Consider the following 16,313-nt stretch of genomic DNA (forward strand, 5'->3'; position numbering starts at 1 on the left):
ACCATGGGAAGAGACAGACTCAAGTCATGATACACGTGGCCTGATTCCAAACTTGAACTCTTGTTGGTTTGTGCTGATGTCACCCAACCAAGGTTTGACATGAAACTACAACAGAAAACTGGGGGAACTTGCTGTGAGTGTGGAGAAGATGAAAGTTGAAGTTCTATAATACAGTTTTATAATACTGGAGCGGCGAGCACGCAGAGCACGGGACCAGAAGTCAGGACACTGTTCTATTCTTGGCTCTGCCATTAGTTTGCTATGTGCCCTTGGGCAGGTCACTTCCTCTCTCTGAGCCTCAGTTTCCGCATTTTATAAAACCAAGGGGAGGATATCTGAGGCTCCTCCTTTCACTTCTGAAGAGCCCATGGCTCTAGCTTGGTCCCTGGCATGGGTGAAGAAATCAAAGACTCGGTTTCATTTCATAACTTGGGCCCCTCAGCACTTCCCAGTTGGGTCTGGGAACAAAACCAGACACACACTGACCAAGCTAATCTGAGTTTCAGGGAGGCGGCCAGCAGCCTCGGCTGTTGGAAACTTCACCCAAGAAGAGGGCAGGGGCAGATGCAGGCTGCACAGAAGCTTAGTCCTGCAGCCCAAGTGCTGTGATTGGCACTGAGGCATCGATGTGTATTCATACTGGAGCCTCAGTTTCCGGAGGCTCAAGTGTCATTAGCTGCCGTTTTTGATCGATGGGAAACAGTGATAGCAACAAACAGTAATGTCCATTTGCTGGCAATTTCCATCGTTTGTGGCATTTAATTAGCATAATTGACCTGGATTGAAACTTTTTCTCCACCTGAATTTCAAAATACATCACTGCTCTCCCGCCCCAATACATCTGAGAAATTTCCTTTTTTTTTTTTAAATGAGGTTTTAACTAAAGCCCAATATCAAAACACTATATAATACTTTTATCTCATTGAAGACATTTGATGCTTATTAAAATATTATTGCTTTAAGGCTTATTTTGATTTTTTGCCCAAGAGTATATGCAAAGCCTTGCTACTCAGATAATAACAAAGAAAGCTTAAACATGAAAAAAACACATGAAAGGTAATATGTTCCCCATTAGTCCCAGTATCATTTCCCCAGGATTACTGCTTTCCAAATATAGCATTAGTTTAAAAATAAAAGGCCGTTTACAGTAATGGGACACTTGCTACTACTCTGGAGCATATGGGCCCTCCAAGGGGCTAGCACCACAGCTTCATGGAGCAGGGACGGCAGGGGAAAGGGCTGGCTTAAAACCCCCACCAGCCTCCTCCAAGGCGCCCCAGACAGGCCACCCGCCCTGAACCAAGGGCCTCTTTTCAGAACTGCTTTTTTGTGTATTGTTTCTTCCAGAGATGAAAACATTTTGGAATCTGGCAAATAATCAGTTTGGGCACCACCCACGAAGAGGGGTGACGTCCCAGAACTCAGCATTCTGGCTTCACGTATGGGAGACGGCGTGGCTGCCGTCCATGGGAAAGGGGTCCTTTTGGATTTGGGGGTCGCTTTTGTCCTGGGAGATCCAGGGGTGGCAAACTCTAGATGGGAAGATTTAAATCATTCAGGAAGCCCATGGGTGATGGGCAAAAGCTTGGTTTATTTGACCCAGACGTGGAATTTTTTTGCTAGGGATAGCTCAGGTCCATTTGCAGTGGGATGAACTAATCTGGCTAAGGGCAGCGCAGTTGTGTACAGAGCAGGGCTCTCTCAAATGGCAGCGAGGGCCACTGCAGTTTGTATCCACGGGCTGGCCTGTGCCGAGTACCCACCGGAAGCCACCAGCCTGCTGAGGGCCCCTGCAGGGACTCATGTTGCACGTTTGCTATTTTGGTCCAACAATGCAGGCCCCTTCCGGTTTCAGGAGCCAGTCTCCTGGCACTCATCAAGCGCCCAGCTTCGAGAGGCTTCCGAGAGCCAGGGAGCAAGCTTCCAGCCTGAAGGGAGGGCGACGTGCTCCTGGTTTTAAATCCCCAACTAAATGCCAACCATATCTTGTTGTCAGCAGAGAGGGGAAGATCAAGAGGCAGCGATGGGAGAGAATGGAGAGGTGGTAACAAGAGCTAAAATTTATTGCCCCGAAGCTTGCATTCTCCTCAGAGGGGGTGGCGCTGCAAACTGGGCCAGGGGCTCTGCTGCACCAGGCACTGCCTCTGCCACAGGGCAGCTTCCTTGCATGGAGCCAATTACAAGTTGGTCGGGGGTGGGGTGATGTCTCTACGTCCGTTTTGGGACGTATCCCGTCTGACGTCAGGATTTGGACCCCATTATCTGGCCTCCTCTCGTTACTGCTCCTGGGGCTCCAGATTCCTCCTCTAGGCCAAGAACTGCTCATTCCCCTTTGCACTCCTAGCCCAGTGGCTACACAGAGCGGGCAGCCAGCTCACTCGAACTGAGATAACAAGCTCCCGTGGGTAACAGTCTCATGAAAAGACCAGCGGCCGGGGGGCGGAGCCAGTTCTATAACCGCGATAACTGCTGCCCTTCACTGAGCACTTACTACTGCCCAGGTCCGGAGCTAAGTGCGCTCCATGGTTCTCTCGTTCAGTCCTCGCATCAGCACCCTGACCGAAGGTCATCTGGCCACGCTGACTTGCAGGGAAGGGAACTAGGGCGCGGGGAGGCTTATTCACTTACTGAAGCCCACACAGCTAGTGGGCGGCTTGGCTGGCTCCCGTGCCTGAGCCTGGCCACCTCGATGAACTGCCTCCCTCACCTCTCATCAGCTCTCCAACAGTGGCTCCAAAGCCCCTGGGGGGGGTAGAAGATGGAGTCAGTCCCTTTGGAATAAGGCTTGACTTGGTGTCACTGCATTTTTCTAGGGACACTCCTTCCTTGGGAGATGATCAGCATCACAGGCCTTGAACGTGCACCAGTAGGTACTGAGTAATTTTCTTCCAGCATTTTGATGCCCTGAGGAGAAATACAGGTGGGGGTGGGGTGGGGCCCAGATGCAATTCCTGCCCTCTAGGAGCTCACATGGGTAGAGAAAGAAAGTAAGGGGAAAGGGCTGTATTAAATGGCTCAAGGGCTTCCCTGGTGGCGCAGTGGTTGAGAATCTGCCTGCCAATGCAGGGGACACGGGTTCGAGCCCTGGTCTGGGAGGATCCCACATGCCGCGGAGCAGCTGGGCCCGTGAGCCACAACTACTGAGCCTGCGCGTCTGGAGCTTGTGCTCCGCAACAAGAGAGGCCGCGATAGTGAGAGGCCCACGCACCGCGATGAAGAGTGGCCCCCGCTTGCCGCAACTAGAGAAAGCCCTCACACAGAAACGAAGACCCAACACAGCCATATATAAATAAATAAATAAATAAATAAATAAATAAATAAATGGCTCAAAGAGTGGCATGGCTGCAAAGGAATGTTGCATCACAAGATGGAGGAGCTGGGATCGGCCTTAAGATCATAGAGTCGTAATGATTAATCTACGGATGGGGAAATAGAGGCATAAAGAAAGAAAGCGATTTGTCCGGAGTCATTCAGTTAGCTTAGAACAAAGCTGGGGCCGGAACTTAGAGGTCTCCACACTCCTAGCCTCTTACTCACTCCTCTGCCTGAGTGTCCAGTGGCCGGCGAGGCAGGCAGGAGGAGGGTGGACGTGAGTGGGCCCTGGTAGGAGGAGAAGCAGGCGGCCAGGGGAGGGCGTGTGAGGACCCTCCAGGTACAGGAGGTGGCATGCACGTGATGTGGGCGTGGGAACGTGGTGGGCTGGAGGGGAATAGATTGCATTCCCCAAATTCACTCTCACTGATGAGTACAGGCTGCAGGGACTGCTGGGTTGAAGAGGATTCTGAGGACAAAAGAGAGCCTGGATCAGTTAGCAGTGTCGGCTGGGAGCTCAGGGGTGGGGACAGGAGGTGATCCGGCAACATGCTTGTCATCCCTGGCATATGCTGTGTTTAAAGGACACTAACCCTGGGACTTCCCTGGTGGCGCAGTGGTTAGGAATCCACCTGCCAATGCAGGGGACACGGGTTCGAGCCCTGGTCTGGGAAGATCCCACATGCCGCGGAGCAGCTAAGCCCGTGTGCCACAATTACTGAGCCTGCGCTCTATAGCCCGTGAGCCACAACTACTGAGCCCATGTGCCACAACTACTGAAGCCCGCGCGCCTAGAGCCCGTGCTCTGCAACAAGACAAGCCACTGCAATGAGAAAACCTGCGCACCACAACGAAGAGTAGTCCCGCTTGCCGCAACTAGAGGAAGCCCGTGCGCAGCAACGAAGACCCAACACAGCCAAAAATAAATAAATAAATAAATAAATAAATAAATAAAGGATACTAACCCGTGTTAGCTCTTCTGACCCCCTGACAGATCCTGATTGAGGGTTGGTGATGGGGGGACTTGCTGCTATTTATTAATTTCTCTTTTGTGGACAATTTCCTGTTCACTCTGGCTTACCTGGTGCTGATCTCAGCAAATTCGCCGCATCTGTTCCATGGGACCTGTCGCCTGCCAAAGGTGGGCTGCCAGCCCTGCAGGCGAGGCAGCGGCTCTAGCCTTCGTAGGAGGGCCTAGGCAGGGGGAGAGGGCAGCTGCAGAGCTCCACAGGCCACGGAAGAGCCACTTGTGTCCTGCATTTCAAATGGGCTCCAATGGCCACTGCCGGAGATGCCGTATCTCTGCTGAGTCAGAGCCGTTTCAGACTCCGTTCCCCTGTAACGAGTGAGGTTCTCCGGGAAACATTTCCATATTGGACGTGAGGGCTGCCCAGGTAAGGCAAGAGGACAATCTAAAAGCCAGAAGTTATGACTTTTGATCTAAGCGTTGGCTTTGAAATATTCAAAACTCCCCTGGAACCCACTTGGGTCAGTGCTGTCCTTCATTCTTCTGAGAAAGGGAAAAAGTAATTCGGACACGAGGAGCCTCTGGGCGGTGTGGGGGGCTGGGACATCCGTGGGGTCCTCTGGCTAAAGCGAATGGAGGTGCAGGTGGGACCTAAGTGCACAGAGGCCGAGGGGGCTCAGGTGGGGTACCAGCCCCCTTGGTCGAAATTCCCCATGGTCCCTCTCCAGCCAAAGCAAGAGCCCGGGGCCAGCCAGCCGGTAGCAGAACGAGACTTCCCGGGTTGGTAGTCCTTTTCACGTTTCACGTGTTCTATTTCCCCACCTCTGAGTGTAATCTGACCTACCAGCGTGGAAGGCTTTGGGGGTTTTGAACTTGCCCTACATCAAATACACCCCCTCCTGCACTCGGGAGAAAACCCCAGCCACTCAGCTGCAGACTCCGAGGGCATTTGATTGTCTAGAACACATCAAACAGCCCAAGTCTTCCTTGTAAAAGTTTTACAAGAAAATCATTGAAGACTAGCTGAGCTATCCTTTCCCTCTCCTCCTCCTTAAATTCCAAACCTGAGCTGATATGCTCGATTCCCACACTTTGGTGTCAGCTGGGCCGGCAGAGCGCTGGGCTGGCGGGCATACGGCAGCAGAAACCTCAGCCCCTGGATCATTACACTTGCAGGCCACGGCTTGTGGGATCCAGTGATTTGGACATATTTTATTTAACCAGCTTAGTAAAAGGTAATATTCAGCAGCTGTGATCTATAGCAGAATTACAATTTTCAGGGTCAAGGAGGGATTTTGATATTAGGAGGTTGGGCAGAATTGCTATGAAATCTCATGAGCTGTCTTTAAAAATAAATGAGAAAATAGGTTATCCAAGAGTCATTGTAAGGGAAAAATCAATAGGCAGTGTCTATTCACTTGGGCTATCAAAATCCTTGAAATGTGAACAAAAGTTTCACGTTTAGTGTACTGTAGGTTTTGAAATATCAGCGCTGGAGGCTCGGTGGGTACAAATTCATTGTGCTGTGCATCCAAACGAGGCAAGTCTTGTGAAGCTGCTTGGCTTCCTCGTAAGACAGTGGAGTGTCTTGGTGACCGAATTAGACGGGGGAAAGGAGACTCCTCCGAGGCAGGCGGTCCAGGCACCAACACGGAGAAGCACCTGCTACTCTGGGAGTGGGTGCGGCCGGTGGCTCAGCGCCCCTTCTTGGCGCTGCCTCCTGTCCCACGGGAGGGGGGAGCCACGTGTCTTCCCGCCCACGCAATTCACAGTGCCTCTGCCCTCGGATGGGAACAAATGATCATTTAATGGCGAACTTCCTGCCGGTGAAATTTTGGCTGAGCCAGTCACCTGGAATGATAGAAGTTGTCTCCCATTCATTCATTCATTCATTCCAAATCAACCATTTTTTTTTCCAGTGTTTCAAATGTGTCTTCAAATTTCCTTCAGGATGCTATACCCTTGGCATTGAATAGGCTCAAATCGGCCCGAGCAAGACTGCCTTACCTCTCCAGGGTCTGTGACTGAATTCCTATGGCAGCTAATTGCCAGGTAACTGCTGGGTCTCCCTCACCAGCCTGTGAGCTCTGGGCAAGGCAGAAACTCTCTTTTGTGGTTGGATGCTGTTTTCCAATACTTGGTGCCATGTCTGACATTTAGTGTTAAAAATATTTTAAAACATTTTTTAAATGAATATTTTTTAATGAATGAAAAAAAATGAATATCTTCCTTTTTTTTTTTTTTTTTTGGAATCTAAGGCATTCCTGGAGTATTTAAAGGCCATAATCATGAAGAATCTTTAAAGAAAACAAAACACCCAAAAGTCCCCCACCCTCAGTCATGTGTCTCTACCATGATATGTCACAGATCGGCTCATTTAATCAAGATGAAGGGGATGGTGATGGTTTATCATATGCCTGGTGGTGCTTTCCATGGGTTACCTAGTTGAATCTTCATATCTGTCCTTGGGGTGGCTGATCTTTTCCCTACTTTACAGTCAAGGAAACTGAGGCTCAGTAGATCATCCCAACACATCGATGAGGGAACCAGAGCTCACGTCCAGGTCTGTGATGCCATCTCTTCAAAGCCATGTCTTGGGGCAATTAAAGAAGAAGAAGAAGAAAACTTGTATTCAAAAGCAACCTTAAACCTGATCCAAGTTTCATCATTTAAAAAAAAAAATGACAGTGTCTATACTCACAGCACAGAAATTGTAACAAAGCACTACTGAAGATTTATAATACCCCTTCAATTAGAAAGGGAACAGGGGGCTTCCCTGGTGGCGCAGTGGTAAAGAATCTGCCTGCCAATGCAGGGGACACGGGTTCGAGCCCTGGTCCGGGAAGATCCCACATGCCGCGGAGCAACTAAGCCCGTGCGCCACAACTACTGAGCCTGCGCTCTAGAGCCTGCAAGCCACAACTACTGAGCCTGCATGCCACAACTACTGCAGCCCACGTGCCTAGAGCCTGTGCTCGGCAACAAGATAAGCCACCACAATGAGAAGCCCGTGCACCACAACGAGGAGTAGTCCCCACTCGCCGCAACTAGAGAGAGCCCGCGAGCAGCAGCGAAGACCCAACACAGCCAAAAATAAATAAACAAAATAAATAAACTTACAAAAAAAAAAAATAAAGGAAAGGGAACAGGAAGTAAGATAAATAATCCAAATGCAAAAGATGGGAATAGCAGACTTTGGAATTAGGCATTTTATTTAACTCATCAAATAATACAAGTTAGTTCAGGAAATAACAATCAAAATGTATTACTTGTACTAACGATATGTAGAACCACGTTCCCAAGAAATCTAATGAAAGTAAATGCTGGAAATAAATTATTATGTGGAATATGGCAAATAAATAGAATTTTACAAAAAATAACCCTGTGAATATTAGAAAAAAAATGTGAGGTTCGGTGGAGCTGGAGGAAGTTGGAACTTGATACTAATGCCTGAATGAGATGCAAGAAACAGCAGCACATTAATGAAAATTAGCAACAGACATTTGAACTCCTTTTCCTCATCCCCTTGGTTTTAGGAGTGATTTCTCCCCAGCCCCGAGATGGGCTTCGAGCCATCGCTCCTGACACCCACCGTCTAAGTGATGAAGATAATGTAATCGCAGCATCATTAGGAACCATGAAATCGCAATTCCTCGGGGAAGGAGCGCTATCGCTCAGTTACACAGAGAAGAGCGATTAATTAGCAGATCTCAGTTTAAAGTGACTATGTACTACATGGGTTCTAATCCCACGCCGGAGCAGCTCGCAGGCCTAATGAATTATCTGGAGGAAGTTGAGCTGGAGCCAGAAGACATCACTCAAAATGTGATAATAAGTAAAATAAGACAAACTTTAAAAACCCGAAACTTTAAAATGATAGATCATCCACTATCGAGGTAAGGCTGTAAAAGAAGCCAGAGTGGGGGAGGTCAGCTAATTTTTCCTCTCTCCTGAAATGACACTGTTGAGTATGCAATTTAATATTTGGACTCCATTTGAGGCAGCTTGATCTAAATGGACTCATTCATTCATTCACTCCATACATATTATTTTAAAGTGACAACACTTTGATAGAATATGACGGGCTGGACCCATTCAGCCCTTGGATAGTGAGTCCTCAAATGTCAGGCAAGGCAGATTGAACGCTGCACTTGAAACCCACCCCCTCCATTATGGTAGCTTTGGAAACAATTCTGAAATGGACATCTCTTCCCCCTGGCAGTGTAACTGGAATCAGAATTCTTACGATTCTCAGGAAGATGGTCCTGCAACCCAAACCCGGTTGGCACCCAGCCTCCTTGGTGCCTATGCTGAGCTTCGTACTAGGCTTTGAAATTCTGATTCTCGCCGGAAAATAGGATGGATGAGTGCAGAGATCAGTAAGTGGTCTTTGCACACTGTTAGGCTCAGCTGTTGGGCCAGCTGCCATCTTTCCACTTCACAACTTGCTTAGATTCCAGATTCAACCTCTCTGGGCACTGACGCCTCCATTCTGTATGTATGGGAGGTAGCAGGTGGTCAGACTGGGGCTTTAGTTCTAGGACGTAACACCTGGGGAGAAGGCCTGGGGGAGGGGCTGACTTGTCAATGGTGGTGAAACCCACAAAAGGGAGGGGCTGAACTCCTGTTTGAGAAAGAAGGGCTGTGGCTCCAAGGCTGGGGATTGGCACCACACACTGGTTTCTAAATCTCTTTCCTGGACTTTATCCAAGTGCACATTCATAATGTGCCCGTGAGCAAGGGTGGAGAAGCACAACGCTAATGGTCTGGTTTCCTGATAGGAAAATGGATGCCCGAGAGGCAAAGTGACTCATCCAGGTGGGAATGGCTCCGAAATTTGTGAGATCCAGAGCAAAACGAAAACATGGAGCCCCATGTTCAAAAAGCAAGAAAAAAATGCTTTTTCCTTTCATCCCTGGTCTCTCTCTCAACTTCTCATGGTGTTTAAAAACTTCTAGTTAATGTTCTACTAAGTTAAGTCAAAATGTTAAGTTATTAGCACAAATTGTACCGTTCACTTTTATATTGTAGAGTGCCAGTTTTAAAATGCAAATATCAGCAGATTTAACACGTGTGGAATTGCCAAAGTTGTACACTGTATTTCGTGGTTCTTGAGAACCAGGTGCCTCAAACTGGCCAAAAGAGACAAGCCAGACTCGGGAAGGTGGGAAGAAGTAGGAGAGGGTTCCCCCAGGCGTGGAGCGGGCCAATGGGGATTCTCCCAGGGGAGTGCAGACCCTCATGGGCCTGGGCCCTGCCTGGTAGCTTGGGGCCCGCGTTGCCCTGGAGCCTGAAGGTCAGGTTCCCTTTCTCCCCAGTGGCTGGACGGACATGCTGTGCCCCAGGTCTGGGGCGGGAAGTTGAGCCAGGCATCTCCGTCCATAGGCCCGCTGCCCCAACTCTCAGCAGATGGGCAACCTCAGAATGCACTGGATACACTTGGTACCTGGATCGGGCGGGGGGGGGGACCAGAGGCTTGTCCCTGCTGAGCATCCCGTGAATGCACCCTGATGCTGCCAGCGTAGGGCGGGGGCTGCAGCCATCATGCCCCACCCAAGGTACTGTGGGGTGTGCATGCCCGTCCCCGCTCCTCCCCATGCCTGTGCCCAGGTTGGGGGCAGGTGGGCAGCGGATGCTGAGTGAAGGTGGGGAGGGGAAGGCCAAGTGGTACTAGGGTTCCAGGGGACAGAAGAGGGAGCGGCTGAGAACCGGACCCCAGGAACAGGGAGGTGGTGGGAGGCAAGACCACGTGAGCGGAGGCTCCAAGCCCCCAGTTCACGGTCCACTGTCCCATCAGACCTCATCTGCAAAACACAATTACGAAGATAAAACTATTAAGAATTTCAAGACAGCAACACAGAACATTAAACCCCAAGTGCAGGGGCCTTCTGAGTGCGGGGCCCATGATACCGGCCCTGCACCCAAGACCACTCAGAAGCTCAGCAGGCCACGTCTCCTGGTCTTTCAGAAGGTTCTACATGCCAAGGCTGCCATCTTACCCCCGGGCCCTTCGCCCTGCTTTGTCGGGAACATTCCCTTTTCCCTGCCATGGATGACTGGAGTTGCCAGGGACCTCCCTTCCAGCCCAACTTGCTGGTTTGCTGGGTGAGGAACCAAAGCCAGGAACAGGGTATGACTTGCAAAAGGCACAGCAGGGCCCAGAGCTCCGGGCACCTGAGGCCCAACTCAACACAGAAGATACCAGACTTTGAGAAAAGACCAAAGCCTCGTGGGTCTTGTCGCCAGGCTGTTCCTGGGTGTGAAGGCACTGCTGCCACCACCCGGACCAGGAGCATCTTCAGGGCCCCCCAGATCTAAAGCAGCATCCCCTCAGCACCAGAGGCCAAGGCGTTTCCTCCGGGTGTCCCCTGTGGGCTCCGCATCAGGGTGGGGCCTCTACTCGTTACTTGTTTCTCACAGGATTCTTTCGATGGAGGGGGGCGGCTAGTGACGGCGGAGTGTGAAGAGCGATTGCAGGGACTTGAGGACAGAAATGATGCTCAAGCTCAGATGAGGAGAGAACCAGGGTTTCCCCCGCCGGTTCCTCAAAAGAACAAAGATCTGACATTTGGGGGGAAAAAAAGGGATCAGAGCCAGCATGGATGGAACTGGGCTTTTCTGTACATCACAGTTTAAAAAAACGTCACTGAGGAATGTAGGCCCCCGTGGTGTGAAGGCCAACACTACCAAGGAGGCCAGTGTTCCTGTGGCCGGGCCGTGGCTTCCAGAATGTGGTGCTGGTTGAAGAAGAGAGAAGCCCGGCCGAAGGCTGAAGATCTGGCATCACCCCTGGCCCTGCCACCGACTTACTGCGTGATCTTGAGCAAGTCTTGTCCCCTCTCTGAGCCCCGTTTCCCCATCTGAAAATGAGCAGGTTGTCTAATGGCCCCTAAAGCTCACACGGTTTGAGGGCTCTGTGAGCCCAAGCTCGTCCACCTGCTTGGCTTTTGCCATCCAAACTGTCACCAGGGTGGCCAGCATGGAGCTCAAGGGACGTTGATCCATGTCTCCTCATTCTAAAACCCCGCTCTCGGGCTCTGTGGGTTTCATCTCTCCTCAAAAAGGAGCTCAGGGAGGCCCGTCTGGAGGCCGGGATGCCCAGGCGCCTCCAGGCCCCGAGTGCCACGTGCCCAGACTTCAAAGTGTCTCCAGTGTCCGGGGGTGCTGCTGGGGGAGGGTGACCAACTCACCCACGTGCCCAAATCTGGATTCTGCTTCTATTTTCCCCGTTCCACGTGGAGGACAGAGAGGGGAGAAGAAGGGGAGAGAAGCCTTTGAAGAAACGTCTCCTGCCCCCTCTGCTCAGCCCGGCCACACTCCCGTCGTGCACCTCTTAGCCACTCGGCAACTTTTTTCCCTTTCATGATATTTTGGGTTTCCGATCGCCTGCCAAGTCAAACTTTTATCATTTAATAAGCAGGGAGAAGAAAATCCTCCAAGTCAGTCCCAGTCTAAATGGTCCCCATTCCTGTCCCCGGCCTCTCCTGGCTGGTCCTGCTGCACAAGGGGCCAGTGCTCACAAGGACCCATCTACCGCCAGGTAAGCGTCAGCCCTACTCCTGCTCCAATGGGGCGACCGCACAAACGTAGTCGTGGAGATCGCAAGGAGGAATGAACACACAGCACTGCTGTTTGGAAAGGACTTTGCCAAGCAATTTATGGACATGGGCCTTAATCTCAGGGGCAGCAGTGGAAGGCGGCAGAGGCAGGGGCATTGCAATGTGATTTCCAGGCCCTGAGAGTCGCTTGCCTGAGACCAGAGAGCAAGACAGGACGCTGGGCATGAAAACAGCTTTCTGACCACCAGTCCCAGGGCTGGGGGGTTATTTTACCTGTTTTCTTATCTATCTTCTTGACCATGTGTCTTTGGGGCCTGGAACATAGTAGATGCTCAATAAATATTTATTGACTAGCTGGATAAATCTGATTATACCTCTCATGCTTCAAACAGGGAAAGAAAGATTTGATTATTTAGAAGTCTCGTTGGGGACAATAAGGAGCTCACTGAAGCCATCTAGCTCTCTTCGCTCTGTGATTTCTCGGGAGGGGTGGGCGTGGATGAAAAGGAGATGGAAATGATGCAGAGAGAGGCTCTGAGGGCCACAGTGCTCAGCTGTGCCAAGACCCCTGGGTAGGGCAGTGTGGGGAGGGTCTGCTCAGGGCATAAGTGAGCCGTCTGGGCTCTTCCCTAAATGTCAAGTTGGGCACCGCAGTGGCCTTGGCCTCCTGTCACCTTCAGCAGGACCTGGACAGGAGGTTGGGGCTCACGGAAGGACGGAGTCTGCTGGACCCCAAGGTAACCTGTGCTAACGGCACCCCTACCTCCCTGTTCTGTCCTCCTTCTCAGCAAGGGCACTGCTGCGGGAGGTGTCCAAGGGCCCTCAACCTGTTACCTCTCCTCGGCAGAGTGCACGTGTTCTCAGAACCCCCGTGTCTGCCTGAGCAGCCCTGGGCCCTGGCCGGGTGTGTGTGGACTTTTGGGGCAAGGCTGTGTCCCCGGTAACCCATCCATTACCCAGAAGGGTAGCTGATGCCAGGAGAAACCTCCAGAGAGCTGGTCCCAGGGAACCCAGGCCCCCTTCCCTTCTCCTCTTTCTTCCAAAGACCGCTAACTACTCCCTTGAGTGGTGGGTCGCTTCTCCCCCAAATGCCAAATCTCCCACAGGAAACGGTCAGACCGGAAAGGTTCACCCAGAGGGATCGTGGCTGATGAAGCTGCCTAGGGGATTATGAATCTGCATTTTTCCAGGGTCCAAGGTCAGAAACCAAAGGAGTGAGTCTTTAAAGGTGGGATTTCAGGTGTCTCCCAGCCAGCCCATAGGGTGTCACCATGCAGGGCCCTGGCTGACCTTACAATTGTACACCCTTCAGAGGGCCAAGGCCTTGGCCCCCTCCTGTGTCCAGAAGAGAAGCGAACAAGGGAAGGGGCAGTGTGGTCGGAGCCTCAGGGAATGGGGTTGGCAGGCTTCTGTCCCCGCCTTTACCAGCCTACGGCCTACACGTCTCCACTGAATTTAGCAGCAGCTCCCGTCTCCCAAGGAGCTGATGGATTCTCGCACTTTCTCAGCTCCTCTCCCTGCTGATGATGTAAGACAGGGAAGATTAAGAGGAAAATGCAGTACAGTGAGGCACACTGCTGAGCCCGATGGTGGGGTGGGTATACGGTGGGCCTCCGTAAGTGTCAGCTGAGGGCTCCTCTGAGGCCAGGGTCTTAGGCAGAACTTTCTGGAAAGAAGCTGGAGCTCGAGGTTGTATTCGTTCTCAACTCTGTGGGACCTCGTCATGCAAAAAACACTTCTCTCCAACTCAGGTACTTTTCCTGGCAACATAAGTTAAAAGCAAAAAAGTTGAGGCAACAAAGCAGCACTGAGCTGGAGGAGGGCCTTGGTTCCCTCTGGTCCTGTCCCCTCCTGAGTACACTTTGGGGAGGCCGGGGGACACAGCGGGTGCGCCGCACTGAGCGGTGCCTGTCCTGCCCCCAGGAAAGTCCAGGCGGCTCTCAGCAGAGGAGTGTGCGTGGTCGATCAATACAGGCTTCGGGGCCGCTGAGCTATTATTCACGCCAAAGGGCCTTGTTTGGATGAAGGAAGGAGTGCTGCATGGGTTCACAGAATCACAGGCCAGAGCTCTGCTCCTTGGCACTTCCCCCCTCTCTGTGATATCTTCGTTATTTATGCAGCGCAAGTAGCGAGGTGATTCAGGATAAGGAAGTGCTTTCCCCATAGCTTGCTGGGAGCCCCATGAGGCAAGGCAACAGGGATTGCATGTGATTTGGGCCAGGGTTCCAGGAGATATGCACCCTGCCTTTCCTCTCCTTTGGCTGTTTCTGAAGGAGGGGCCCAGAGTGGCACAAAGTGGGGCCTACTTGCCTGTGTCCCTCCTTCTTGGCTACTTCCTGGGATGAGACCCCCTAACCATCTCCATCCTTAACCTGCACATTGCCTGTTCCTTACCTCCTCATACACTCCCAACCTCATACACTCCCATTCCTGTCCTGCCATCTTGGTTGCCCCATCATCTAGGTTTGCCCCACTGTCTTGGTTTGTCCCACCATCTTGGTTTGCCCTACCGTCTTGGTTTGCCCTACCGTCTTGGTTTGCCCTACCATCTTGGTTGCCCCACCGTCTTGGTTTGTCCCACCGTCTTGGTTTGTCCCACCATCTTGGTTTGCCCTACTCTCTTGGTTTGCCCTACCATCTTGGTTGCCCCACCATCTTGGTTGCCTCACCATCTTGTTTTTGCCCTACTTGCCTCTGACAAGCTGGTTCTGGAACATTCACCTGTTACTGACCTGGAATCCTCACAGACATGGGCAGTCTCTCTCAGCACTCAACGTGTCTTCCCTCCAGCACAACAGTAGAGGACTCTAACGTTGGCTCTGTCACCCACTTCAGGACCCTGTACCCAGCCTTGGCTCTAATCGCACACCCTATTCTCTTGCCTGTACCTGGCTGCTCTTGGTTACCCTTCAATGGCTCCCTTCTTGGGTGCAGTGCTGACGGCTTTAAGAACTCTTCTGAGCTGTCCGTGTACACAGTCGCCTGCCCCATTTTAAAAAGGCTGACATCTTGTCTGAGAGCCACCTGACTATTCCCATAATGTGGGCGGCCTCTCGCAGGTACCACTGGTTTGAGTCCAATGTGCTGCAGGCAGAGTAAAGTCATATAAACAAGAGTGTTTCCTGGGGTTTCGTTTCAGGTTAGTGAGTTATGGCATAGGGCGAGGCCAAGTTTGAGGGCCGCCGTCTCATCTCAGGCAGTAACCTCGACCAGTGTCTCCGGGAATCAGACTAGGGATGGCTCACTACAGAGTCTTCCTTCCTTCTTTCTGGAAAAATGGCTCTGAGCAAGCCTTTTGCTGAGGTATAGAGTCCATTCCAAAGGTGGCAAGTTGTCGTGTGGCTGATTTGGAGTGGACTGAAAAAGAGGCTTGAGATCCCCCAGACCCTGGTGTGTCTGCCATTTCTAAGCCCACAGTGACCCATGAGGCTCGAGGCCAGGCCTCACCTGGCTCACACCCGCTGGCCCCTCCTATGCCACGGCTCCTGTAGGGCCATCTGTCCTTGTGTGGGCGACGCTGAGAGGTGCTGTGCTGGGCAAGGAACGTGTACCATCTCTCCCCTTCACATCCACAGAGAAGCTGCCCAAGGGGTCTGGTCTCTCTGGGGATGGGGGTGGGTGGAAGTAGAAAGAGGTTGGGAGAAAAGTACTCCCCATTCCCTGATATTGACCAGAACACCCCAGCTCTGCCAATGAACCAGGGCTCTCAGAGTGGCTGTATGGTTATGTGAACTCATCGAATCAAACAGGGTGACCAGATGCGTCCAGCAGTTACAGCATGGAAGATGCCATTGACTTCTGACTTAGGATGATGATGATGATATTGGAACTTTTTCCCGCAGGCTCACAGCCCATGGAAAAGCCAAACACTTCACAGAAAGGAAAAAAAGGTGGAAGATCAACCCCAGGAAAGTGCTGCTTCTGTTGTCTATTAGGGAAGCACTGTTTGCAATGAGCTCATTGATGACACAGAGATGGCCCAGACGGGCCCCAACACACCCTCCCAGCACCAGCCAGCCGGACACACAAGTGTTCCTTTAAGAAGTCCCTACTTACTTTCACTCCAGACCGGAGTCCTCCAACCACACACTCAGCTAAAGGGGGAGGCAAGTGGACCAGAGACAGGGGACACACAGCGGTTCCTCGGAAACCAGCCCCAGCCATGACCAAGCAGCAGTCCTTGGCTCTGGACACACATTTCTCCCAGGAAAGCCACCTCCACTTCCAAGCACTCGGTGCCCCACTGGGCTAGCAGTTCAAACCAAAGAGATGAGGAAATCATGGCTGGTAGTTAATTCTCAACTACGTAGACAAACGGCTATAAATATTTATGATAGGAAATTTCATTATTTAAAAATGCTGCTCTAAATTTCCAGCTATCTCCATGAGAGTGCCTGCCGAACAGGTTGCAAATTAAGAACAATTATTTTTGTCTTCTGCATTTGAATAGAACTTACAGCTAAAGTCATTTAAAG

At 51.4% G+C, this 16,313-nt stretch overlaps 1 protein-coding gene across 2 annotated transcripts in view; it reads right to left on the reverse strand.

Moving 5' to 3' along the window:
* VTI1A (vesicle transport through interaction with t-SNAREs 1A) overlaps nucleotides 1-16,313 on the reverse strand; it is a 419,912-nt gene that overhangs the window by 47,297 nt on the left and 356,302 nt on the right. Inside the window, exon 9 of one of the 2 annotated variants that reach the window (XM_082423357.1) lies at nucleotides 4,123-6,872. The exons of the other annotated variant lie outside the window; for it this stretch is intronic. Within the exon in view, the coding sequence (XP_082279483.1) occupies nucleotides 6,833-6,872 (40 nt within the window). The 3' untranslated portion in view covers nucleotides 4,123-6,832. Of the gene's footprint in view, nucleotides 1-4,122; nucleotides 6,873-16,313 lie in introns of those variants that run through there. 2 annotated transcript variants of the gene reach the window in all.

The sequence above is a fragment of the Balaenoptera physalus genome (genome assembly GCF_965194825.1).
Source record: "Balaenoptera physalus genome assembly, chromosome: 14".
Classification (NCBI taxonomy): Eukaryota; Metazoa; Chordata; class Mammalia; order Artiodactyla; family Balaenopteridae; genus Balaenoptera; species Balaenoptera physalus.